At 38.7% G+C, this 26,847-nt stretch overlaps 1 protein-coding gene and 1 long non-coding RNA gene across 2 annotated transcripts in view; one reads left to right on the plus strand and one right to left on the minus strand.

Moving 5' to 3' along the window:
* Positions 1–2,346: 2,346 nt before the first annotated feature.
* The window catches only part of LOC124776619 (endonuclease III-like protein 1), a 39,166-nt gene continuing 14,665 nt past the window's right edge, over positions 2,347–26,847 (minus strand). Inside the window, exon 4 of the mRNA XM_047251707.1 lies at positions 2,347–2,922. Within this exon, the coding sequence (XP_047107663.1) occupies positions 2,678–2,922 (245 nt within the window). The 3' untranslated portion in view covers positions 2,347–2,677. The remainder of the gene's footprint in view (positions 2,923–26,847) is intronic.
* Positions 5,740–7,664, plus strand: LOC124776620. Its single transcript, XR_007015638.1, has 3 exons — positions 5,740–5,844; positions 7,361–7,420; positions 7,638–7,664. It is a non-coding gene; the product is annotated as an uncharacterized LOC124776620 (long non-coding RNA).

Genomic DNA, 26,847 nt, shown 5'->3' on the forward strand with positions numbered 1-26,847 from the left:
TTCTTGTAGCATTTTAAGAATGCTGATTTTTGTATATTTTCTTCATCTCACCATTAAATGAATCTTCCTTTTCTTCCTGAAAGATCTGAACATGCTACACTCTATACTGATGATATCCAGAACTGTATGCAGACCTACATCTGACAAACCACTGCATTATGGTGGATATTTTGTGAATAAAGATGACTAGATCACTTAATACAGTGTGTCCCAGAAGGAATGGTCAATATTCAGAGATATGACAGGAACAATCATTCAAAGCAAAAAATTCTAGTACACATGGGCTTTCAAATGCATACCTTAAGAGCTATGAGCACCACGTCATCTTCGATACTGTTAAACAAATCTCTTCTGCTGCAAGCTCTTTGGTTTTCACATTTTGAGAAGTGGTAATATAATCCAAAACAAGGAAAAAATGTCTAGTAAACAGACTGTAAAGTGCATAGCATAACAGCTGTGAGCACTTACTCATCTTTGCTACTGTGAAACATCTCTTCTATTGAACAAGTGTTCACAGCTCTTAAGGTATGCATTTTAGGTCCCATGTTTACTAGACCTTTTTGCTTCAAATGATCGTTCCTATCACATTGCTGAATACTGACCATTCCTCCTGGGACATCCTGCATATTTCTTTATTGATAATGTTGTTTTGGATAATGCTACCATCAGATCAAACCTCATAAAACTTTTAAAACAATATTCAGTGTCAAGCATCAATAAAATGTATGCCTCAGCAGCATGTCAACAGTTGATGTTGCACTTAAGCATACATTTATTGATAATTGACACTCATTGTTGTTATAGAAGTTTTCACCTGACGATGGCAGTATTAGAAATGACATTATAACCAAATAAATAAATACATTAAGTGACAACATTATGAAAAGGGTGGATTGCAACTCACACAATATTGTCATTATACCATACTGGGCTTTCCTTTATTTAATATATTAAGTAATCTAGCTCGCCTTCATTCACAAAATATGATTGCACCACAAGATGGATAACACACACTTCACATATCAAGGAAAATTCAATGAGTACAATTTAAGAATAAAGGGGACTGATTTTTTCCAACTTATTGTTATTCCATTTCATTTCACTCTGCTGATTAATTACACTCTTCTACAATCTCTCATCACACTCACTATCAGCACAGTGTATGTTCAGTTTCCATTAACTTATACTTTGGTGTGCAGGTACTGCACAGATACAATATTACAATAATCTCAAAATGTTGGTGTCCACCTCTCATATTGCTCCACATAATGTGCCCATTCATACACATCAAACATCAGTTTTGACAGCTGTGATCTGTTCTATGCTGAAAAGTTCTTTCCCTGTATCCTTATCACCACTGGACACTGCATCTGCAGTAAGAAGGTTGATAACATTGCTACAGGCTGGAAATGCTTTACAAAACTAGTGAGGAACAGATTTGCTACATCAGCAAACCCATTGTTACTGGGGACCAGTCACTGATCAGTACTTCTATTTTCACACAGGTCTAGATAATAACGGAAACACCTTTCATTGAAGGTCCATTAACAATCTCAGTTCCCTGGGATGAAGGATATTGTATCACCCAAAGTAGTTTTCAGCCACTCACACAGCCTACATCCAATAGGTCACTTCCCAAAAGCAAAAATCATTTACAAGATCTGATCTCTACAGTCAGTTACATGCCCATCGTATCCTCCTGCAAACTACTCACGAAAATTCCCCAGTCTATCACAGTAGATAATGTGTGACAGCATTCACATCACAAAGGAGTCCAACAACAACTTCAATACCCATTAACACCTCCCCTCTCACAGCACTCCAGAAATATATAGGGTACAGGGTGGGAACTCCGTCCAGTATATCTTCTATTCTTGAAATCCTTCTGGATTAGAACACTGCTGATCCCTTTGCCCTCTCTTCTCATGAGATCTTGTACTCACGAACCCCCCCCCCCCCCCCCCCATTCCAGTTTTGTGAATGTAAGATAATTCAGTACTCTTTTCTATACTTTCAAGATGTCACCTGTCTTTCCCTCTCTTGCCTCACACTACGTCTCCACCCTGTCCTTTCTCGACATATCAGTCTGAGCAGTCACTACTGTCCTGAATGGTTGCATACTTCAAAATTGAAAGTTTTTGATTTGTACTAAAAGCCTGCTTTTCTGTACTGTATACTAGTCAGTTGCAGGTATATAGTAGTGATTCCTTATTTTTGTTTATTGTTCAAAAGTTTATATTGTAATTTATAATAGTTCTTTAGTTTTGTATCTTAGGCACCATGTAATGTGAGCCCAGCAGTTTTAACTTCTTTGATTATCTTATTAATCACAATGAACTGACACTGTTTTCCATAAAAAAACATATAGCTTTATTGAAATATTGTAACACTCACAGGGTTCTCCATAAGTGACACAAAAAAAGTCACTACAAATCTAAAAGTATTCAAAAAATAAAGAAGCTGCTCAAGTCATCTCTCACATTAAATGTCAATAGAAATGCCCACACGATCGGTGTGATAATAGAGATAAGAAATGCAGATATGTTAATAAGTACAGCTATTTCATTACTGTTTTCACTCTAAAGTGTTTTAAAATCCATTCACACACATTTCACATTTAATTATATTGCTAATGCTGAACAGATTACTCAGAGATCACACCTTTGATGTGTGCGTTTCATTTTTTTGTTTTGGTCTGCGTGCGCCCAAAGGGACACAACTGCTGATTTAGACAGCTGGAACACTGTGGTTTTACTGGTAGACATATCTGCTGTCCAAATCCAACCAACAAGTGATTAACTTCTGTCCACAGATCTCGAGGCAGCCAGGATTCCAAAGCAACACGAGTCTCTTCTGGTGTTTTTGTTGGTTTCCTCACCCAGCCAATGCGATTTGATATCCGGTGCACATGTGTATCAACACCTGTCAAAACAAATGATGTATTTCATTACTCAGCTTCAACATAACATACCATTGTGGTCATTTTAACTGATTCAATTGTGGGTTATTGAAGAAACAATGTATTTTGTGTTAACTAAACAAAACACTTTTTTGGCTTGTTGCATAAAACTTTATAATTTTTGCACAACCTAGCTTTTGGGTTGTCTCATTTTTCATTACACAACTGAACACGTGTCAACATTTTATTCTGTTGCTTTTTGAGTTTGTAAAAAATATCTCTGATGACTATTTTGGAACAGTTACTACAGTCTTATGACATTCATTAAGATAACATTTACTTTAACTATACATTGGGATAGAGCTATGTGTACAAGAATGGGTATTTGTATGATTATATATAAAAACAAAGATGAGGTGACTTACCGAACGAAAGCGCTGGCAGGTCGATAGACACACAAACAAACACAAACATACACACAAAATTCAAGCTTTCGCAACACACTCTTGCCTCATCAGGAAAGAGGGTAAGGAGTCATTCCAATCCCGGGAGCGGAAAGACTTACCTTTGGGGGAAAAAAGGACAGGTATACACTCGCACACACGCACATATCCATCCACACATACAGACTGTGTGCGAGTGTATACCTGTCCTTTTTTCCCCCAAAGGTAAGTCTTTCCGCTCCCGGGATTGGAATGACTCCTTACCCTCTCCCTTAAAACCCACTTCCTTTCGTCTTCCCCTCTCCTTCCCTCTTTCCTGATGAGGCAACAGTGTGTTGCGAAAGCTTGAATTTTGTGTGTATGTTTGTGTGTCTATCGACCTGCCAGCGCTTTCGTTCGGTAAGTCACCTCATCTTTGTTTTTATATATAATTTTTCCCACGTGGAATGTTTCCTTCTATTATATTTGTATGATTACCTATTTATGAATGAAGGCACCAAGATTCCATTCTTAAGCAAAAGGTGTAATATTATATAAATAAGGTAAACAATTGAACATGAGTCTCATGTTATCAAATTTATCCTGTCTTAACAGGAAGAGAAGTTACTATCAAGAAGTTAAAATATGCTCGACATGATACCAAAACCCCAAGTGTTAGATCATCTAAGAGCAGATCTAGACCCATCCCTTCAGAAAGATATAGCTGCAAATGTACACCGAACAGAGGAAATAAAGCAGGCACAATGACAACAACCATGAGTTCATAGTCATCAAGAAACTTAAAATTAGGGCTGAGGGCCATAATGTGATCATTACTACACAGATAAAGGATGGTCTTTAGTGCTGTTAAATAAAACAGATGATATAAATGAAGTGGAAGAAATTTTCTAGTCAGTTCACCTACTAAAACTACAGAAAGAAACAATTATCAAGCTAAGGAGTTACTAAATAGGTCTTCTAATTTTTTTTTTCAGGAATATGATTGTAAGATTATTTTTCAAATGACTCCATCTACATGGGTCACCCAAACTCCACCAACCAGAAGTGCCAATATGACCAGTGGTATCTGCACTACAGGCACCAATCGACAACCTTATCCAAAGGATCAATATTATCATGAAGAAAAAAACTGAACTTCAAAGGGAAATATAGCATTTAGAACAGTTAAGATTTAGTAAACAATTTAGGATGTTAAGATTTGTATCACAATTATACCAAATACTACTGAGCCACCTGCCTTCACATGGGTACTGCTAATATCTACAGTTGGATGGCTCGTCTGATGCGTTATTTTCTTCTACAGGCCACAGCATCAAGTTACAATTAAAAATTGGAAAACGACGTTATGAGAAGGTAACTGAATATTATTTCCAAATTCTAACAGAGATCATATTTGTATAGAGAGTAGAACAAAATTTGTTGCATTTAACTGCTGTGAGATGCCCTTATTCATGTTTTAACTGTGGCCTACCAAAATATTTATATGTATTTAAAGTATTTCTTTGGATACTACACTGATAACCTTTTCAGGATTAGGTGAGAAAATGAACATTTTATGATTTAATACCACAGGTGACAGGCCCATGTAAAATTGACCATGTGAAAGACACTGCATGCTTCGGTCAGTTCCAGAAATGTCCGGTGTCTCACTCTGTGCTTTGTTAATCATCATAACAAAGGCGAGTTTGATGGGGATCTGGAGCTGTTTGAACAGGAAAGGTAAGTCTGTGGGTATCGTTGGTATTATTGGTATAAAAACTGTTCGTACAGTTCCACAGCCAATGTGTGTAACTTGGATTTCTATGGACGACCATGATCCACTTACTCACTTAGGCTAACAAAAGATGTTCGTGGAAACTGAAAATGTGGTTTAGACCATTGTCAAATGTGGAATTTCGCACTCTGAGTGCCTTTGTTTGGTGTATATGCAGACAGATGCAAAAGGAAGTCATTCAGCATATTGGCAAGATGTAACAGCAAATGTGTGTCTCCACATGTTTATGATTTGGTGTTGCAATAATAATAATAATAATAATAATAATAATAATAATAATAATAATAATAATAATAATTATTATTATTATTATGACACATATGAGAAGAAGAAAACATAGGTACACAAATTAAGATGATTTCTGACACATCCAGCTCTGGGAAAAGGAAATTTAAGGATACTGCATTGGCTAAGAATCCTGGGAAATGAGGAATATCAGATCGGAGAGAGTGCTTTACAAGGGTAATGAGTGCATACAGAGACAACGGTAATCCTTTATTTCTGCTTTAGTAGATATGTCATTAACTGTCTTCTGAAGCTGGAGATGTTATTTAGTTGTCTAATGTAATGCAGAAGGTTGTTCCGTTGTCAGGTTCGCACTGCTGAAGGACTAGGAGAAAGTAGCTGGATGATCTCTCTTGCCATTACTATTCTTCTTCTTGCCTTAGGATCTGGACATGAACCGTAAGGAGCATTTAACAAAGGATTTTCCAGCTGTATCAGCCAATGTAAGTTATTAACAAAACTAAAAATAGAGTAGTTTGTGACTGAAAAATTATGTCCATGTTGAAATCATCTGTAATCCTAAACTTGCTTGTCTAGAGTAGACATGGGCCTTAACAGAAATTCTTCATTGTTAGGCACCATCTTAAAAATAATTAAGAACTTTCTTTTAGCTCATCGTCGAGATGTGCCGCCAGTTAAAAAACTAAACCTTTCTTTCAGATTCTACGAGCCTGGGGTCGCTGCAAATAATTTAATAAGATTCACTTTCAGATTTTCTCAAAGTTGCGAGATAACATTCCAGGCAGGAAGGCCTGGTCACAGGGTTCTAGTTCTGGTATAAGATTTCATTTGCAAAAGCTACACTTGGTATCTTATATTGGGAATCAAGACAACACCACAATTTTGAGTAGTTTAGAGAGGATTTTGCTCTAATGGGAGTAAATATTTTTGCTATGTTGTTCAGACAAGAGCATTAACTTCAAACAGAGATATGAGAGGCAGTCTTTATTGATAAGACAGTAAAGAAGACGGAGGGTATGGACATTTCTGCACTAGTCTGCAGAGGACCAGGATAGCTGTGCATATGATGGTGAAATGCGATCAAAAAGTCGAACATCGCAGATATAATGAACACAGGCATTCATAACTATTTCCAGGCACTGTGAGCTTTCCTGAGAAGCCTTTTAGGATAACACTACTGCAATCAATAATTGGAAGTACAAGTCCAGAATGAAATTTTCACTCTACAGCAAAATGTGAGTAGATACGAATCTAACTGGACTAAGACTCGAACTCGGGACCTTTGCCTTTCATGGTCAAGTATAAGTGTTTGTATAAGTTTCTTTATCAGTTGAAGAGGGATGAGCTTTTAATATTTTTGTAGGGTATGGAGCATTGCTGATTCCTTCTTCCATGTTGCAGTTCTTGCTCAGTCCAATTTACCTTTTCACCTATAATTACTCCTAGACTCGGTGGGATGATTTTGAAGCACTCAAGAATCTCACTGTAGAGGCTGTGATGAAAGATTCACAACAATATCATAATTTTACAAGAATGACTGTGATGGAGATGGAAAAAATACTCCTTAAAACTGGACCCACAATTTGCCAAGCAAGACATCATTATGCAAAAACCCATCAGTGTGAAAGACAGACTGCTTGTGATACTAACATTTTTAGCTTCATGTATGTTTATTCTTTTTAATATTTTGTAAAGTAACAATTACGATGAAGTAACACTACACCAGATTTCATTTTGGTAGACATACTTGTTTAAAAGCCAAACAGGGCGAATATCTGGTAAATGAAGCATTTCAGAGCACTGTACTGTTTCTGCTGCGTAGACATGAATGTGAAATGTATAGATCACATGTTTTTATGATAAGTATTGTATCAGTAACTTGCGAGTTTTATCAAAGAACAATATATTATGCTACAATGTATGCCTATTCCATGGAATTGAGATTCTGTGTTTGAACTCTGATCTCTTTTGCCATTACTATTCTTCTTCTTGCCTTAGGATCTGGACGTGAACCGTAAGGAGCATTTAACAAAGGATTATCCAGCTGTATCAGCCAATGTAAGTTATTAACAAAACTAAAAATAGAGTAGTTTGTGACTGAAAAATTATGTCCATGTTGAAATCATCTGTAATCCTAAACTTGCTTGTCTAGAGTAGACATGGGCCTTAACAGAAATTCTTCATTGTTAGGCACCATCTTAAAAATAATTAAGAACTTTCTTTTAGCTCATCGTCGAGATGTGCCGCCAGTTAAAAAACTAAACCTTTCTTTCAGATTCTACGAGCCTGGGGCCGCTGCAAATAATTTAATAAGATTCACTTTCAGATTTTCTCAAAGTTGCGAGATAACATTCAAGGCAGGAAGGCCTGGTCACAGGGTTCTAGTTCTGGTATAAGATTTCATTAGCAAAAGCTACACTTGGTATCTTATATTGGGAATCAAGACAACACCACAATTTTGAGTTATGGAATTTATTGTTGTACAGTGAACAGACTGGTGAAATATTCTCTGGTGCTATAAGCAAATGACTTTTAACTTGATGTTAACTAGGCATATATTGAGGAATATCTGTGGTGTTTTAATAGTTAAACAAATGAGTATTTACAATTCCATAACCCCTGAGAACTGAGCTAGTTTACTGAGTGCTTATACGCGTCGGGCTAAATTAAACAACATATTACACAGTTAATAATATTCCTACATTAGTTATTTAGTTTTTATGCTGAGCCATTACATTAATGTGTGTTTCTTTTTTATATAAGTCATGGCTCATATTCATTGTATTACATTACATGGATAGTAAAGAAAAAGATTCACAACTATTATTATTTTTATTACATTACATTGGCTCCGGTAGTAAGTATTCTGCACTATGTGTAACTGAATGTTCAGGGACAATCATCATCACTACAGGACCTATGTTTTGCATTCAAACAGTGCGCTGCACATACAACAGCAGCTGATTGCATTGAACACTTACTCATGGGGCCGAAATTGAAACTAGAACCCTCTGACCGAATTTAATTGTTGTCACTGATTAAATGTATGTACAAAAGCACATAGTGAATTGTAACTAATGAACAAAACGTTTCCGTTACATGTATCACATGCATGGGAATGACGACAAACTGACAGAGAAACTGAATGAGTGATCGCAGACCCATGCTGCTCACTACATCCAAAAGAGACTGTGATGTAAGGAATCAAATGAACGCAAACAGGTTTCTAATTGAAGTTAGTCTGTACCACCTGACCACATGCAATTAATAACAAACTTTCAACATAGTGGCCTTGTAGTATTTCGATTGTGACCATTAGTATAGAAAGTGTTGTGCAGTTAGTATCTGATTTTTGTGTGATGGGACTGACATTAGCTAGCAACATGGTTATACCAAACACTAGACGTTACCGTGTAGACATAGAAAATTACAAGAGTGACAAACAGTTTGAGAATATTCCTGGATCGTTGGTGGGAGGAAATGTAGTTACTGAGGCTGAACAAACCACGACCCCACCGGATAATGTAGGATCACAGACTGATATTTGTCAACAGAATTTACAAGTACTGAGAGGACAAGAGACGGTCAGACCCACGAGCAAATTCAGCTGCAAGAGAGCAGACAAAAGTGAATGAACACAGGTAGAACTAGCGAATCCAAGCAATATGCTTGCAGTTCTGTTTCAGAGATTGGAATTAATGGAACAGCAGAGAAAAATAGAGCGCGAGGAAGATGTCCAACGCCAGATGGGGTTTTTTAAAAAGATTGAGACTAACATAATCGCCAAAGTGGACAAGATGTTAGTCAAATGCGAACAAGCATTAATACAGAAACTTAATCATGCTTTAGATGACAGGGATCAACATATATTAGAAAATATTAACAAAGAATTAGAAAAGGTAGAGTTGGAAGTATCTGAAGTTAAGAAAAATTTGCAGGATTTACCCGACAAAATAATTTGGCTGGAGAGGTATCTGAGGTCAAAGAGGTCCAGGAATCTCTCGATACCAAGGTCAAGCAATTAACCAAGGGTATCGAGGAGATTTCTTTAAATACTGAACAAAAGGTAGAAGTGGAAGTGAAATTAGTAATGCTTGACCAAGTTAGACACAAGAGTCATGAAGGTACAACCATAAATCACGAACCTTTATCACCCAAGATTATAGAATAACCATTAAGTGACTGCAATAATAGAATCAAACTGTGTCACGCCTAGTTCAGGCAGCCGTGGTTCACGTAATGTGCAGCAGGGCGGAAACAATATGTCAAACCGAGATGTGTACAGAAATTCACCATAAAATAATGTGAGCGTTAGTACAGGGCTATTACAAATGATTGAAGCGATTTCATAAATTCACTTTAGCTCCATTCATTGACATATGGTCACGACACACTACAGATACGTAGAAAAACTCATAAAGTTTTGTTTGGCTCAAGCCGCACTTCAGGTTTCTGCCGCCAGAGCGCTCGAGAGCGCAGTGAGACAAAATGGCGACAGGAGCCGAGAAAGCGTATGTCGTGCTTGAAATGCACTCACATCAGTCAGTCATAACAGTGCAACGACACTTCAGGACAAAGTTCAACAAAGATCCACTCCATTTGGCGATGGTATGCGCAGTTTAAAGCTTCTGGATGCCTCTGTAAGGGGAAATCAACGGGTCGGCCTGCAGTGAGTGAAGAAACGGTTGAACGCGTGCAGGCAAGTTTCACGCGTAGCCCACGGAAGTCGACGAATAAAGCAAGCAGGGAGCTAAACGTACCACAGCCGACGGTTTGGAAAATCTTACGGAAAAGGCTAAAGCAGAAGCCTTACCGTTTACAATTGCTACAAGCCCTGACACTTGATGACAAAATCAAACGCTTTGAATTTTCGGCGCGGTTGCAACAGCTCATGGAAAAGGATGCGTTCAGTGCGAAACTTGTTTTCAGTGATGAAGCACCTTTTTTTCTTAATGGTGAAGTGAACAGACACAATGTGCCAGAACTGCGAGCTCGCATCAACGATGCTTTCGAACTCATTGATGGGGACATGCTGCGCCGAGTGTGGAAGGAACTTGATTATCAGCTTGATGTCTGCTGAATCACTAAAGGGGCACATATCGAACATTTGTGAATGCCTAATAAAACTTTTTGAGTTTTTGTATGTGTGTGCAAAGCATTGTGAAAATATCTCAAATAATAAAGTTATTGTAGAGCTGTGAAATCGCTTCAATCATTTGTAATAACCCTGTACATATGCAGTGGATACATGTAGAAATAATCTAGTGGTTGTTCGCAATGGAGTACCTACTCTTGCTACCCTAAAACAGGAAGAGTCATTGTTGAAACACAGATAATTTCAAGTATTTTCTGAAGAAAGGAGATCTGTTCATCTGGTAAAATTCATAAAGAGTTTTAAAAATGTGTTACCTGCATTGTGGCAGGAAAGGCAAAAGATACAGTTTGTTATCTCATATACTACCGGAGATGCCGCATTATGGGTATCAGAGGTTGCGAGAACTTCAGTGAGTTCGAGCAATATTTTTTGGCCAGATAGCATACAACAGAGACGATGGAAACATGTATACAATCCTGAGATGTACAACTGCAAGCTAGGAACCCTCAGAAAATACTTTGAGAAGTATACAAACTAGTCAGAGCCGATTGCCACATGCAACGTGCTTATGATATTGAAATCTAAGTTGCCTATCGCAATACGTAGATAACTGGTACATGTACCCGACAATGACTTACAGACATTCATGTCGGTTGTGGATTCTTTGGATCTGATACAAGAGGATGAGTGACAACAAAATAATAACGGTGAGGAAATAAGTAATAACTACAGACATAGGAATAACGGTTATGGAAATCAAAACTGGAATAATAACTGGGGGACACAAATGTGGTGGTTATAATTATGAGAAACCAAATGGACAGAAAGGAGGGAACGGAAATAGGGGGAATGGTATGTCGAGCGGTAATAGCTCTCCCAATAAGAATAATAACGATATGATGAAATAGGAAAAGGAGGAATGAGGAAAATTACGGAAGTAATATTCAGCCAAAAAGTAAGAAACAAGGAGGTAGCCAGTGGCGGCAAAATATGGCTGCTAACTGGTCGGCACTATCAAGCTGACAGGGACAGGGAGCCCCGATCAATCATGTCGAAGCTATTCCTATGCTGGCGAATACTTCAACATTAGCATGGGTTAATAACCCAGGCACCACACAAAATAATACGAACAAACAGTACAATATGCAGATAGTATAGGTTAACGGGGACAAACAGCTAACAAACTACAGGGGGTCGATGTAAGCCTTCGGCACTCAACAATTCAGAATGGAAGCGAAAGCAAATTAGAAAAAGGACAATAATCAGATTGCTATGCTGCGGTAGAATGATGGACAGGATTTGCAGAAGGAATTACTTACCGAACCTCATAAATGTTCTGACCCATAAACCAAGATTGTGCACGCTGCGGTACACATAAAAGTAAATGGCGCACCCACAAAAGTTTTAATTGACACAGGAGCGGCTGTCAGTGATGTCTGAAAGTTTCTTCAATGTTATTAATGAAAAGAAAAGACTGCCTATATTGCAGGTTCAAAATTGCAAAATTATGGGGGCAATAAAGGGAAAGTCACAAAATGTCAAAGCACAGGTGCAGGCATGAATAGAAATAGGAAATGATGCGATATTATGCAGGTTCCTTATTGTTAAGAATTTAGCTGCAACTTGCATCATGGGATGGGACATACTAAGGGAAGAAAGCGCTATGATCGACATCGCCAGAGCTTGTGTTTCCTACAAACGCCTGCCAAAAATTTGCAATTACCATTGATTAAAACATTGGCAATATTGGTGAGGCACAATAGGTATTGTCAGTGTTTTGAACACATAGAGGTGGTACCCTTTTTACTTAATATACAGGATAATGTACCACTGAAGGCATATTCTGAAATAAATGAACAGTATGATGATGAAATCGTTAAAATACATCAAGAGATTCAATTGAAGGTTAAGGAGTCAGAATATTTAATGGGGGAATAGCAGCATGAGCTTTCTCAATTATTGAGTACATATGCAAGCACATTTTCGGAAAAACCCGGAATAATTCAAGGATATGTACATGACATGCAGGTATATCCACACCAGACGTTCTGTCGTGCTTACTATTCAGTGCCGTGGAGTAAACGTAAAGATGTGTGGAAGAAAATAAACTGGAAATGGCAGATGACCTATACAGGACCTTACAGAATAATGAGAATTCCGAATGAAGGATGCTATATTCTGGGGTATCCAGAATCAGGAAAAATACACGGGTTATACCCACACCATGGTTTGAAAATGTACATATAGGGAAGGATAAATAATTAAAAATAATATTTGTTCTTGAAATTTGTATAGTAAAATACTTTAGTGAATTAAAACTTTTTATATTCGTGTGTTGTAAAATAGTTTGTAGTTGTATAATAAGGATGATGATGTTTGGTTTGTGGGGTGCTCAACTCCCAACCTTTTCTCAGCCCAATCTCGCCACTTTCATGAATGATGATGAAATGATGAGGACTACACAAACACCAAGTCATCTCGAGGCAGGTGAAAATCCCTGAACCCGCCGGGAATCGAACGCGGGATCCCGTGCTCGGGAAGCGAAAACACGACCTTGAGACCACGAGCTGTAGACGTATAATAAGGAATGGCCTTAATAAGATCTTCAGTCTTAAGAGTGAACCTAATGCAGAAACAATGTAGAAGTAGCAAGAAATGATCACATTAAAGATTTAACTAAGAGACAGCTTTCAATTTCATGTGTATATAGTAGGATAAGAATTCCATTTGTAATTTTTGTGTGATTAACTAGTTTGCGTAAATAGGAGAACAGTGATATAAGGATGTGACCAAGCACTCACAGGAGTGCATAGGATGTGCCAATATGTAGTTGTGACTATGGATTGATTGCTCAGAGTGTGAAAGTAAACAGGCATGTTTTAAATACTTAAGAACACTATTGAGATTTATGTAATGGTTTTGTTTCCTCCAGTAGTGGCCTTCAGCCATGTAATTGCATGCGACCAGGGGCCACTATTGAGAATTAATGGGACAGAAGTTCTTGTGTAGAGAAAGTAACTTCATGGCATAAAGTTTAGAGCTGCGATATATACAGGGTGGTCCATTGATCGTGACCGGGCCAAATATCTCACGAAATAAGTGTCAAACGAAAAAACTACAAAGAACGAAACTTGTCTAGCTTCAAGGGGGGAAACCAGATGGCACTACGGTTGGCCCGCTAGATTGCGCTGCCATAGGTCAAACAGATATCAACTGCATTTTTTAAAAATAGGAACCCTCATTTTTTATTACATATTCGTGCAGTACATAAATAAATATGAATGTTTTAGTTGGATAACTTTTTTCGCTTTTTGATAGATGGTGCTGTAATAGTCACAAACATATGGCCACAATTTTAGACGAGCTGTTGGTAACAGGTAGGTTTTTTAAATTAAAATACAGAATGTAGATACATTCTAACATTTTATTTTGGTCGTTCCCACATGATACATGTACCTCTGTGAACTTATCATTTCTGAGAACACATGCTGTTACAGCGTGATCACCTGTAAATACCACATTAATGCAATAAATGCTCAAAATGATGTCCGTCAACCTCAATGCATTTGGCAATACGGGTAACGACATTTCTCTCAACAGTGAGTAGTTTGCCTTCTGTAATGTTCACACACGCACTGACGGTGCGCTGAGGCATGTTGTCAGGCGTTGTCGGTGGATCACGATAGCAAGTATCCTTCAACTTTCCCCACAGAAAGAAATCAGGGGACGTCAGATCTGGTGAACGTGCGGGCCATGGTATGGTGCTTCGATGACCAATCTATGTGTCATGAAATATGCTATTCAATACCGCTTCAACTGCATGCGAGCTATATGCCGGACATCCATCATGTTGCAAGTACATCGCCATTCTGTCATGCAGTGAAACATCTTGTAGTAACATCGGTAGAACATTACGTAGGAAATCAGCATACATTGCACCATTTAGATTGCCATCGATAAAATGGGGGACAATTATCCTTTTCCCATAATGCCGCATCATACATTAACCTGCCAAGGTCGCTGATGTTCCACTTGTCGCAGCCATCGTGGATTGTCCATTGCCCAATAGTGCATATTATGCCGGTTCACGTTACTGCTGTTGGTGAAGGACGCTTCGTCACTGAATAGAATGCATGGAAGGAGGGGGGGGGGGGGGGTGTTTGGGTGTGGGGATGCTAGGGCCGTTGAGCATGTTCCACATGTCCCCCGATCGGTCCACTGCTGTGACTGCCCCAGGTACTACCTGCAATGAGGTTGACCCCTCAGCCGTGGTCGAGTGGGAGATCATTCCAAAGTTTGGCAGGCAGTGAAAGACTTTCTGAGGGGCCAATCATAGGGCCTCCCCAGTTTGCTTGACGTACAGGTTTTTGGCGTTATCTGTGGCTGACGAAGTCTCTGAGCCGGATGCAGTCGTCCACCCTGTTCCATAGGAAGCTCCTCAGCCCACAAGATCTGGGCATTCACAGAGGATGGGCTTGCTGGTAGTTGGGAGCTCCAACACTAGAAGTGTATTGGGCCCCTTAGGAACATGGCTCACAAGGAGGGGAAGGAAGCCAGTGCGAACTCGGTGGGCATACCTGGAGGAGTCGTTCCCGATAAGGAAAGGGTGCTTCCAGATGCCATGAAGAGTACACGGAGCAGCCAATTGCAGGTGGTGGCTCATGTTGATACCAATGACGTGTGTCACTTTGGATCGGAGGAGATTCTCTCTGGTTTCGGGCGGCTAGGGGAAATGGTGAAGACTGCCTGTCTTGCTTGCGAGATTAAGGCAGAGCTCACCATCTGCAGCATCGTCAATAGAACCGACTGTGGTCCTTTGGTGCAGAACTGAGTGGAGGGTCTGAATCAGAGGATCAGGTGGTTATGTGATTGTGTAGGTTGCAGATTCCTTGACTTGCGCCATCAGGTGGTGGGTTTCCGGGTTCCACTTAAGACGTCAGGAGTCCACCAAACACAGGAAGCGGCTACACGGGTAGTGGGGGCTGTGTGGAAGGGACTAGGTGGTTGTTCGGGTTAGAGGGTCTCAGGAAACCACAGAAAGGGGGTTCGTCTAAAAGAGGGCAGGTAAAACACAGTAAAGTAGTTGTAGAAACGATTGGTATTGTAGTTGCAAATTGTCGTAGAACCAGAGCTCCAAGCCCTAATAGAAAGCACTGAAGCTCAAATAGTTGTAGGTACAGAGAGCTGGCTAAAGCCGGAAATAAGTTTAGCTGAAATTTTTTCAAACGATCTAACAGTGTTCAGAATGGATAGATTAAACACAGTCGATGGAGGAGTATTTATTGCTGTCAGAAGTAGTTTACCTTGTAGCGAAACTGCCAATCGGACTAAACTATTACTGACCCCCCCCCCCCCCCCAACCGCTAGAGTGTTTCACCGACCCCCCCCCCCCCTTCCAGACTCAAAAGGTATAGTTGCTGAACAGTTAAAAGAAAACTTGAGTCTCATTTCAAATAGGTAACCCAATCATACAATTATAGTCGGTGGTGACTTCAATCTACCCTCAATATGCTGGAAAAATTATATGTTTAAAGTCTGTGGTAACATCATCCAAAATTGTACTGAATGCTTTCTCAGAAAATTATTTTGAACAATTAGCACATGAGCCCACTCAAAGCGTAAATGGTTGCGAAATATACTTGACTTCTTAGCAACAAATAATACTGGACAAATAGGGAGTATCATGACGGTAACAGGGATTAGCAACCACAACACAGTTGCTGCTAGGCTGAATACCTTAACACACTCAATCATCAAAAAGAAACACCAAGTACATGTATTTAAAAAAGCTAGTAAAAATACTATCAATGCCTTTTTAAGAAACAGTCTCCACCCCTTCCATTCCGATCATGTAAGCACAAAAAGATGTGGAATGATTTGAAATAGTATCGACAGCAATTGAGAGATATATATACCACATAAATTTATAAGTGATGGTACTGATCCCCCATGGTACACACAATGGGTCAGATTGCTGTTGCAGAAGCAATGAAAAAAGCATGCCAAATTTAAAAGAAAGCAAAATCCCCAAAATTGGTAAAGTTTTGCAGAAGTTCGAAAGATAGCGCGTACTTCAATGAGAGAGGCTTATATTAATTTCCACAACAAAACTCTGTCTCAGAATCTGGCAGAAAACCCAAAGAGATTCTGGTCATACTTAAAGCACACCAGTGGCAAGACGCAATCAATACCTTCACTGCATGATAACAACGGTGAAGTCACTGATGACAGCGTCACAAAAGCAGGGTTATTAAACACGGTTTTCCGAAACTCCTTCACCAAAGAAGACAAAGTAAATATTCCTGAATTCCAATCAAGAACAACTGCCAAGATGAGAAACAAAAGTAGATATCCTTGGTGTAGAAAAGCAGCTTAAATCAGTTAATAGTGGCAATGCCTCCGGTCCAGATTGTATACCAGTCAGGTTCCTTTCAGAGTATGCTGATACAACAGCTCCATATTTAGCAATTATATACAACTGCTTGCACACAGATAGATCTGCACCTAAAGACTGGAAAATTGCTCAAGTCACACAAACACCCAAAAAGGGAAATAGGAGTAATCTGCTGAATTACAGGTCCATATCACTAACGTCAATTTGCAGTAGGGTTTTGGAACATATACTGTGTTTGAACATTATGAATTACCTCGAAGAAAATTATTTATTGACACACAGCACGGATTCAGAAAATAACATTCTTGTGGAACACAACTAGCTCTCTATACTCACGACGTAATGAGTGCTATCAACAGGGCATGTCAAATTGATTCTCCATATTTTTAGATTTCCAGAAGGCTTTCGACACCGTTCCTCACAAGCGTCTTCTAACGAAACTAAGTGCCTATGGAGTATCACCTCAGTTGTGCGACTGGATTCATGGTTTCCTGTCAGAAAGGTCACAATTCGTTGTAACAGATGGAAAGTCATCAAGTAAAATTGTAGTAGTATCTGGCATTCTCCAAGGAAGTGTTATAACCCTCTGTTGTTCCTGATCTGTATTAACTAAATAGGAGACTCTCTTAGATTGTTTGCAGATGATGCTGTCTTTACCATCTCATAAAGTTATCAGATGACTAAAACGAATTGCAAAATCATTTAGATACGATATCTGTATGGTGCGAAAAGTGGAAATTGACCTGGAATAAAGAAAAGTGTGAAGTTGTTCACATGAGTACTATAAGGAATCCGCTAAATTTTGATTACGTGGCAAGTAACACAAACCTGAAGGCTTTAAATTCAACTAAATACTTAGGGATTACAATTACAAATAACCTAAATTGGAACGATCACATAGATAGTGTTGTGGGTAGAGCAAACCAAAGACTGCGATTCATTGGCAGAACACTTAAAAGGTGCAACAGGTCTACTAAAGAGATTGCTTACACCACGTTTGTCCACCTTATTATGCAGTACTACTGTTGTAGATGTGTACTTGTTTCTCTATGCTATAAAACTACTTTGTCCAATTCCTTTAACTGTGGATATTCTGGTAAATTTCCTCTGTGGAGATGTTAGAAACCGTAGCCATTTCAGCCAATCAACTTTGCTTCTTATCTAGGGTCCATACATTTCATAATACTGGCCCTTTCTTGTACAAACTAATTAAATGTTAAACTTTGCCTGAGTCCACTTCCTGGAAGAATGCCAACAGCAGTAGATCAGGAAATGTTAAGAGTTGGAGATATGCAGTTTGAAAAAGTGAACACATTTAAGTAATCACAAACTCCTTTTTTAAACATAAGAACATTCACCGGTATACTTGGGAAGGCAGGGGAACCAGATCTGTCATTGACTATATAATAACAGATCAGGAATTTAGGAAGGCTGTAAGGGACACACGTGTATTCAGGGGATTCTTTGATGACACTGATCATTATTTAATCTGCAGCGAAATTGGTATTGTGAGGCCAAAAGTGCAGGAGGTCAGGTCCATATGTAGGAGGATAAGAGTGGAGAAACTTCAGGATAAGGAAATCAGGCACAAGTACATAACAATGACCTCAGAAAGGTATCAGTTACTTGAATGTAGTCAATTACAGTCTGGAAAAGGAATGGACAAGGTAAAGGGACACAGTACTAGAAGTGGCTAAAGAATGTCTTGGAACAGTAGTGAGTAAAGATAGCCTGAAGCAAACAGCTTGGTGGAATGACACAGTCAAGGCAGCCTGTAAAAGGAAAAAGAAGGCGTATCAAAAATGGTTACATACTAGAACTCAGGTAGACAGAGAAAGTTATGGTGAAGAAAGAAACAAAGCCAAACAGATAATTGCAGCATCCAAGAAGAAATCTTGGGAAGACTTTGGAAACAGGTTGGAGACTGTGGGTCAAGCTGCTGGAAAAACCATTCTGGAGTGTAATTAGCAGTCTTCGAAAGGGAGGTAAGAAGGAAATGACAAGTATTTTGGACAGGTCAGGAAAACTGCTGGTGAATCCTGTGGATGCCTTGGGCAGATGGAGGGAATATTTTGAAGAGTTGCTCAATGTAGGTGAAAATACGATCAGTATGTTTCAGATTTTGATGTACAATGGGATAGGAATGAGGATGGAAATAGGATCACATTTGAGGAAGTGGTGAAAATGGTCAATAGATTGCAGTGCAATAAAGCAGCTGGGGTGGATGAAATTAAGTCGGAACTCATCAAATACAGTGGAATGTCAGGTCTTAAATGGCTACACAGGATAATTGAAATGGCCTGGGAGTCGGGACAGGTTCCATCAGACTGGACAAAAGCAGTAATCACACCAACCTTTAAACATGGAAACAGAAAAGATTGTAACAACTACAGAGGTATCTCTTTAATCAGCGTTGTGGGTAAAATCTTCTTAGGTATTGTTGAAAGGAAAATGCGAGTATTAGTTGAGGACCAATTGGATGAAAATCAGTGTGGGTTTAGGCCTCTTAGAGGTTGTCAGGACCAGATCTTTAGCTTACGGCAAATAATGGAGAAGTGTTATGAATGAACAGGGAATTGTATCTATGCTTTATAGATCTAGAAAAGGCATATGACCAGGTTCCTAGGAGGAAGTTATTGTCTGTTCTACGAGATTATGGAATAGGAGGCAAACTTTTGCAAGCAATTAAAGGTCTTTACATGGATAGTCAGGCAGCAGTTAGAGTTGATGGTAAATTGAGTTCATGGTTCAGAGTAGTTTCAGGGGTAAGACAAGGCTGCAACCTGTCTCCACTGTTGTTCATATTATATATGGATCATATGTTGAAAACAATAGACTGGCTGGGTGAGATTAAGATGTGTGAACACAAAATAAGCAGTCTTGCATATGCGGATGACTTAGTTGTGATGGCAGATTCGATTGAAAGTTTGCAAAGTAATATTTCAGAGCTAGATCAGAAATGTAAGGAGTATGGTATGAAGGTTAGCATCTCCAAAACGAAAGTAATGTCAGTGGGAAAGAGAGATAAACGGATTGAGTGCCAAATAGGAGGAACAAAGTTAGAACAGGTGGACAGTTTCAAGTACTTAGGATGCATATTCTCACAGGATGGCAACATAGTGAAAGAACTGGAAGCGAGGTGTAGCAAAGCTAATGCAGTGAGTGCTCAGCTACGATCTACTCTCTTCTGCAAGAAGGAAGTCAGTACCAAGACTAAGTTATCTGTGCACCGTTCAATCTTTCGACCAACTTTGTTGTATGGGAGCGAAAGCTGGGTGGATTCAGGGTACCTTATCAATAAGGTTGAGGTAATGGATATGAAAGTAGCTAGGATGATTGCAGGTACTAGTAGATGGGAACAATGGCAGGAGGGTGTCCACAATGAGGAAATCAAAGAAAAACTGGGAGTGAACTCTATAGATGTAGCAGTCAGCGCGAACAGGCTTAGATGGTGGGGTCATGTTACACGCATGGGAGAAGCAAGGTTACCCAAGAGACTCATGGATTCAGCAGTAGAGGGTAGGAGGAGTCGGGGCAGACCAAGGAGAAGGTACCTGGATTCGGTTAAGAATGATTTTGAAGTAATAGGCTTAACATCAGAAGAGGCACCAATGTTAGCACAGAATAGGGGATCATGGAGGAATTTTATAAAGGGGACTATGCTCCAGACTGAACGCTGAAAGGCATAATCAGTCTTAAATGATGATGATGATGATGATGATGATGATGATGATTTAAGTATCTAGGCATGGACATCACTTCAAGAAATGAGATTGAATCCGAACTGAAGATGAGATTACAGGCGGGAAATGCATGCTACTTGCCACTGAATAGATTACTTTCATCACGGATATTATCTAGGAATTTAAAGATTAGAATATACAAAACTATTATTCTACCAGTTATGCTGTATGGGTGTGAGACTTGGTCTCTCACTGTGCAAAATGAAAAGCCGTTTTGAGTATTTGAAAACAAAATTTTGAGGAAAATTTTTGGAGCAAAAAGGGATGACATTAGCGGAGAGTGGCGAAAACTGCATAACGAAGAGGTTCACAAACTCTATTCAAGCCCTGACATAATCAGTATTATTAAATCACGTACGCTGCGATGGGTGGGTCACGTAGCTCGAATGGATGAGGGCAGGGCAGGGCAGCGCGCAGAGTACTGGTAGGGCGCTTAGAGGGAAAATGTCCTGTGGGGAGACCGAGGCGTAGATGGGAGGACAATGTGAAGGCTGATTTGAGGAGCCTAGGTATTAAAGGTGAATGGAAGGAAATAGCCCAAGATAGGAACAGATGGAGAAAATACGTTGCTGCGGTAATGGACTCTCGAGTCCGGTATGACCAGTGAGTGCAGACACGGATAATGAGGAGTCAGTACAAGCTTTAATTAATGCCAAGATGTGTGATCTAGATGTACCTGTGGGACTTGACACGGGTGCTTTGACAAATGTAATATCACAAGGTCTGCTTAGCGAGCTGCAAAGATGCAGAACTGTCGTATTCTGACTGCAGAGGGGAGCAAGTCAAAAGAATTTAAACTTCAGGCACGAATATCCACCACCATCAGCAATTTTTCTCTAACGTGTACCTTTCTGGTAGTGGAAAAACTTGTAGTAAACTGTCTTACTGGAATAGATACCTTTAGACAATACAAAGTACAGATTGACATAGGGCAAGGAAAATGTTCTTTATAATGAATGAACAGAGGTTGTCAGTAAATTTACTTGAAACCAGCACAACTGACAATACACTCATACTGAGAGCTGATATCAGAGTACAACTGTCATACCCAAATGTACTGTTTCTTGATACACAAAGAGGCGAGCAGCTGTCTGGAAAAGACACAAACCTGGACACTGTCCAAATCAAGATAAGTGGATCTGATTGTTTGTCAAAGGATCAGAAGGCGAGTTACAAGAAGTAATACTTCATCATGCACAAATATGTAGAAGATGCCCCAGGGTAATGAAACATTCTGCTTTTCTTCATATCTAATTACTTGGGCAAAAAGAGAAGCTGTGAGCATAGAAATTGAAACGATGATAAATTGGAAAATCATACAACCCCCATATTGTAGCCCTATTTTTGCTGTCACCAAGCATGACAATAGCATCAGGCTTGTACTTGACACCTGAAGTATAAACAGAATCATTGTTCCTGTCAGGACACACCCTAACAACCTTAAAGAACAGTTACTGAAATTTCATAATGTTAAAAACCTCACTGTAGTTGATTTAAAGACGTTGTATTGGCAAATAGTATTACATGAAGATAGTAGGGGGCAGGAGCTCCGAATTTTGCGTTTTGCCATTGAACGTGAACACAGGCGTTTTCATTTCTGCATTGGACAAAGTTCTGGGACCAGAACTTCTCAGTAGAGTCACTCTCTATGTTGATGACCTATTAATATCTGCTGCAACATGGGAAGAACATGTGAGGTTTTTGACAAAGGTGTTACACCGATTTGCAGAATATCGAAGGTGATCTAGGCAGTGCATGTACTTGCAGGAGTGCAGTTTTAAAATCATATACATCAAGGGTAAACAAAACATAATCGCAGACTCCTTCTGAATGTTACCTCAAGGGGTTGATGAATTCTTAGAATTCAGAAAACAGAATTCTAAATTAGAGTTCTACTTATGCAGGAGAAAACACAAAAACCATATTATGTAGAGATGTGTAAGAGTTTAGAGCAACTGCAAGAGGAAGACCTGCGATGGAGAAAGATAAGGTTGAAACTGCCTGAAAATAATGATTAGAATTTTAAGAAATTCTATATATGGGAGTCCTGTTTCATCAGCATACACCGAATCAAGAACAGGTGTGTGTGTTTTCATTTTGTACACTCACAATGTATGGAATTGCCATGGGGTTTCTAAATGCACCAACAAGATAAATATGTACTATTTTCCCAACTCGCGAAGAAGATTTCTCCAAGTAATTCGGAAGTGCATTACTTTCCAAAAGATGAAGCAGTCAACAAGTCCAATTTGACTGAGCTACATCGTACAGTGCCCACAGAATCTTTAAAAATTAATGTCCTTGAATGTTGCCGGACCATATCCGCAAGGGACGGGAGGTGTCAAATATGTTTTTGCCTTGTATGAAGTTTTCACAAAATATGTAAAGTTGTATGCAGTGTCGTCGGTAAGTGCAGGTTCTATTATCAGGAGGATTACAGAAGATTATCTCCTGAGAGTGGCAAAGCTGCAGATATTGTTAACGGACAATGCATCATACTTTGTAGGCAATAGATGGAAGGAATTTACTAATACAAACAAGATAAAATATATATTTGTATTCACATTTCACCCCAAGGAGAGCGCCCAATAGAAAGGATATTCAAAACGCATCTATGCACCTCAGAAACACACGAAACAGGTGGAGTTGTCTCACCATTTCAACAAGTCATTAACAACTTACCACAAACTTCAACTGGTTTTACATCAACTGAATTGATGTTTAAAAGAGAAGTCAATGAGTGAGAAAAACCATTGCCCAAGATACCCAGGGGAGAGATGTCATTCAAAGAAAAAGTACGGCAGGCTTTGATTAATCTGGAGGAAATGCTGAACAAAGGAAAAAGTCATGCGACAAGAGATTAGGGCACACTGTACAATTTGAAGTAGCACGAGATGTATTACTACAAGTGCACTCTAAACCTACAGAATATGGGAAGCTCAATTGGAAATGGCAGCATCTGTACACTGGGCCAATTGTAGTTCCAGAAATCCCACATCCAGGTGCATATAGATTAGCCTACCTTAACAGTGGAAAGCACATGGGACTTTATCCACACAAGGACCTAAGAGAAGATGCACACTAAAACGATTGGACAAAGGTCAAATCTCACTTTAAACACTGTACAAGAACAAGTGCAAAATTTCAATATAATATGTATGTAACAATTGTTTCATTTTAAGAAAAAAATTTTCATTTTATTTATATGTTTCTACATGGAAGCAAAATAAGTTATAGTAATTTAAGATTCTGTTTAATGTCAAAAGGTTATGCGAAGTCTGAAAATCTAACACAATCGTAATGGTGCTGACTCATTCTACAAAATGTACTTTTCCCAAATATACTGTGATAATGCACTTGAGATGTAAACATGTGAAGCAACATTATGAGAGGGAAATGTGCAGGCATACTAGGAGCAAACACACAGGTCAGCACCCTCAGTGCATCCAAGAAACTGTTTAGTCAAACATGCCGCTTAGCATGCTGGATGCAACGCAAACTTGGCATATAGCTGCAAAATAAGATTTATTCTGGAGGCTTTGATATAAGTTAATTACTATTAAAATGAGGGAGTGTATACTATAAGGATAAAACTAATACAATATGGACATTTAAAGAGGAAATTCACAGAGGAAGAAAGAATGACTACGTACAGAAACATATCTACACACTACACTACTATTTACAGTGTATACAAATGTAAACTGAAGTTACATGCAAACAAATAAAACACTATAAGGAAAGTATCTATACACAACAAAAGAAAGAACATGTTGTAGGGAAGCAGCACAATGTGTAGGAGTATGGTCACATTCTGAATAAACTACGTAAGATAATGAGGTTGTACCCCTCTACAACAACACTTATTAACTGCACGTGTAATTGTAGTATACATGTGGAAGGACTGAAAAAGGTAAGTCAAAATGATAGACACACAATGAGTATTTGAGCTCTAATAACAGAATGATCGGTTTTGAGAACTAAAAAGGAGTTGACGTTACACATTTACATGTACCTTTTTACTTTAAAGATGTGTGTTTGTGTGGAGAAAAATGATACATTAGTTATTCATGGAGCGATTATGTTCTTAGTTTATAAAGTTGTTATTAAGTTTGTCTTCCAGGTAATGATGCGAGGACATGCCCTGGTAAATGCGGAAAGGAGAATTTAGGTAGTTCGTACAAAACAAAATGGGTCACACCGCAATATGAGTAATTATATGAATATAAACATGTGTACGAACGTGACAGTGTGAATGAATGTGTGTATATGAAGATATTACAGAATGCAGAATGTTGTTAAATTTGTGTTTAGGTCTAGTACTACCACAGCAGAAAGGGGTCAGACTGCATATTAGAAAGTGCAAGCTACTGATATGAGCACCAAATATGAGAATTCACGATACATTTACATGGGATCGCGACTTATCCGAATGTTCTTCTACAATATTTTCTTGGTATTGTCCTCATAGTGACATATTTAAGTATATTATATACACAACACTGGTATCCTGAAAATATGGATATAAGTTAAATACACTGAATCACACTCACTACAGGTATTTTCAAACAAGTAATATTGAAAACTTATGACCACTGCACTTTTAGAATTCTGCAATCAGTTCGGCAAACAAGAAGTACGTTGTTTCACAAAGATAGAAAGAGTTTACTCAATTATTCCATGGTATGTAGACGATGGATTTCAGCAGCAGAAAAAAAGACTTCTCTCCACCTCCTGCCACCATTCCTTGAAGATAAGTACATGCATTCCTAACAGACTTGAGAGAGGTGGGGCTAAGCGTAGCTATATTTGCTTGTATTGGTTAACGCTTATTGAAGATTTCTTCTCTTTCACTAGCAATCTGTATTTATAGGCACAGGAATTGGATGAAATGCGAGGACAGTGATTTATGCATATTATCAAACTGTATATATGTATATTGTTCTTTCAACCTTAAAATAGGAAAAAAAAAAAATATTCAGTGTATCGTAATACTACTGCATGAACTCAAGACATTAAGAGTTACCTGCTCATGACAATTCTGTACGAGACAAGAAGCCTTTGAGTGCTTGGAGAAAATGTCACGTACTGTCTATTTAAAAAGTCATAACATGATGTTATATGCATCCTCACGACAAAAACGAAATGTTAAAGGACATACAGTGGTACTGAAATGTTGTTTTCTGCACAAGTTATAAATGTTATACTGAATGTATACTTGAATATGTATAAATTGTACCCTGTATGTACAAATAGGCTTATGTATGCTTAGTTTAAATCAAGTGATACTGAACTGTAATGCTTATTTTGTGCATGTTATGTGAGACCATATGTGTTTTGACAAAACAGACATCAAGAGGAATTATTCAATTACCAGGCGTTTGGCATGTACTCTAAAAAGGTTATATTTACATGTGTTATAGTGACTGAAGGTGCAGGTGCTTACTATGAGCCAAACTTTTCGGTTCTTTTGTAGCAGCGAGGGACGCTAGACTTTGCCACAAGCGACCATATAAGGCGAAAATGTTTATGGACTTAACCTGAAACTTGGTGAGCTCTCAACATGATGCTGAATGTACAGACTGGCCTTGGACAATGAAATATGTTACGCATGGCATGGGTTCAGTATCACAGGTTGGAAACGTTGGACCATTGCGTTGCAGCATTGGTAACTCATGTACTTGCCTATATACACTATCTTATGGAGCAGCTCTATGACATTTTGATCACATGAAATTTGTTGTTATCTAAAAACTGTGAAAACAAACAGTACCACCTAGCCATGTTGCACCAACGGACTCACAAGGTGCATGCACAACAAACGTTGCTTAATGTGTGTGAGCAAAGCCCTGCAAGAGGCGTGTAGCAGTTACTCTGCAATAATGGAGCTGCAGACTCTTATCTTTGAACATGTCCTTTGTTGCAATATAGACCTGGGTAATTAAACTTTCAGAATATGTAAATAAAACTGTAAAATAAAAGAACTGGCATGCCTAGTGTATACATTAAAGCAAGACTGGACATCAATAAAGGTATTATAAACCCCGGCCAGGCCAAAGATACAATAAGAGTTATAACTGAAAACAGATTTTAATACATTATGATTGTATGTAGAAAGAGCACCACTACTGTATACTGTCATTCAGTAATAGTGGACCATGCCTGTATAAAGCAGGGGCGCAGTTGTATTGGAAATTATGATAGTTTACCTGTATTTCTGTATATTTTTATCCACTCATTCGCTAAGTAGTTT

This window comes from Schistocerca piceifrons, chromosome 2 (assembly GCF_021461385.2).
Source record: "Schistocerca piceifrons isolate TAMUIC-IGC-003096 chromosome 2, iqSchPice1.1, whole genome shotgun sequence".
NCBI lineage: Eukaryota > Metazoa > Arthropoda > Insecta > Orthoptera > Acrididae > Schistocerca > Schistocerca piceifrons.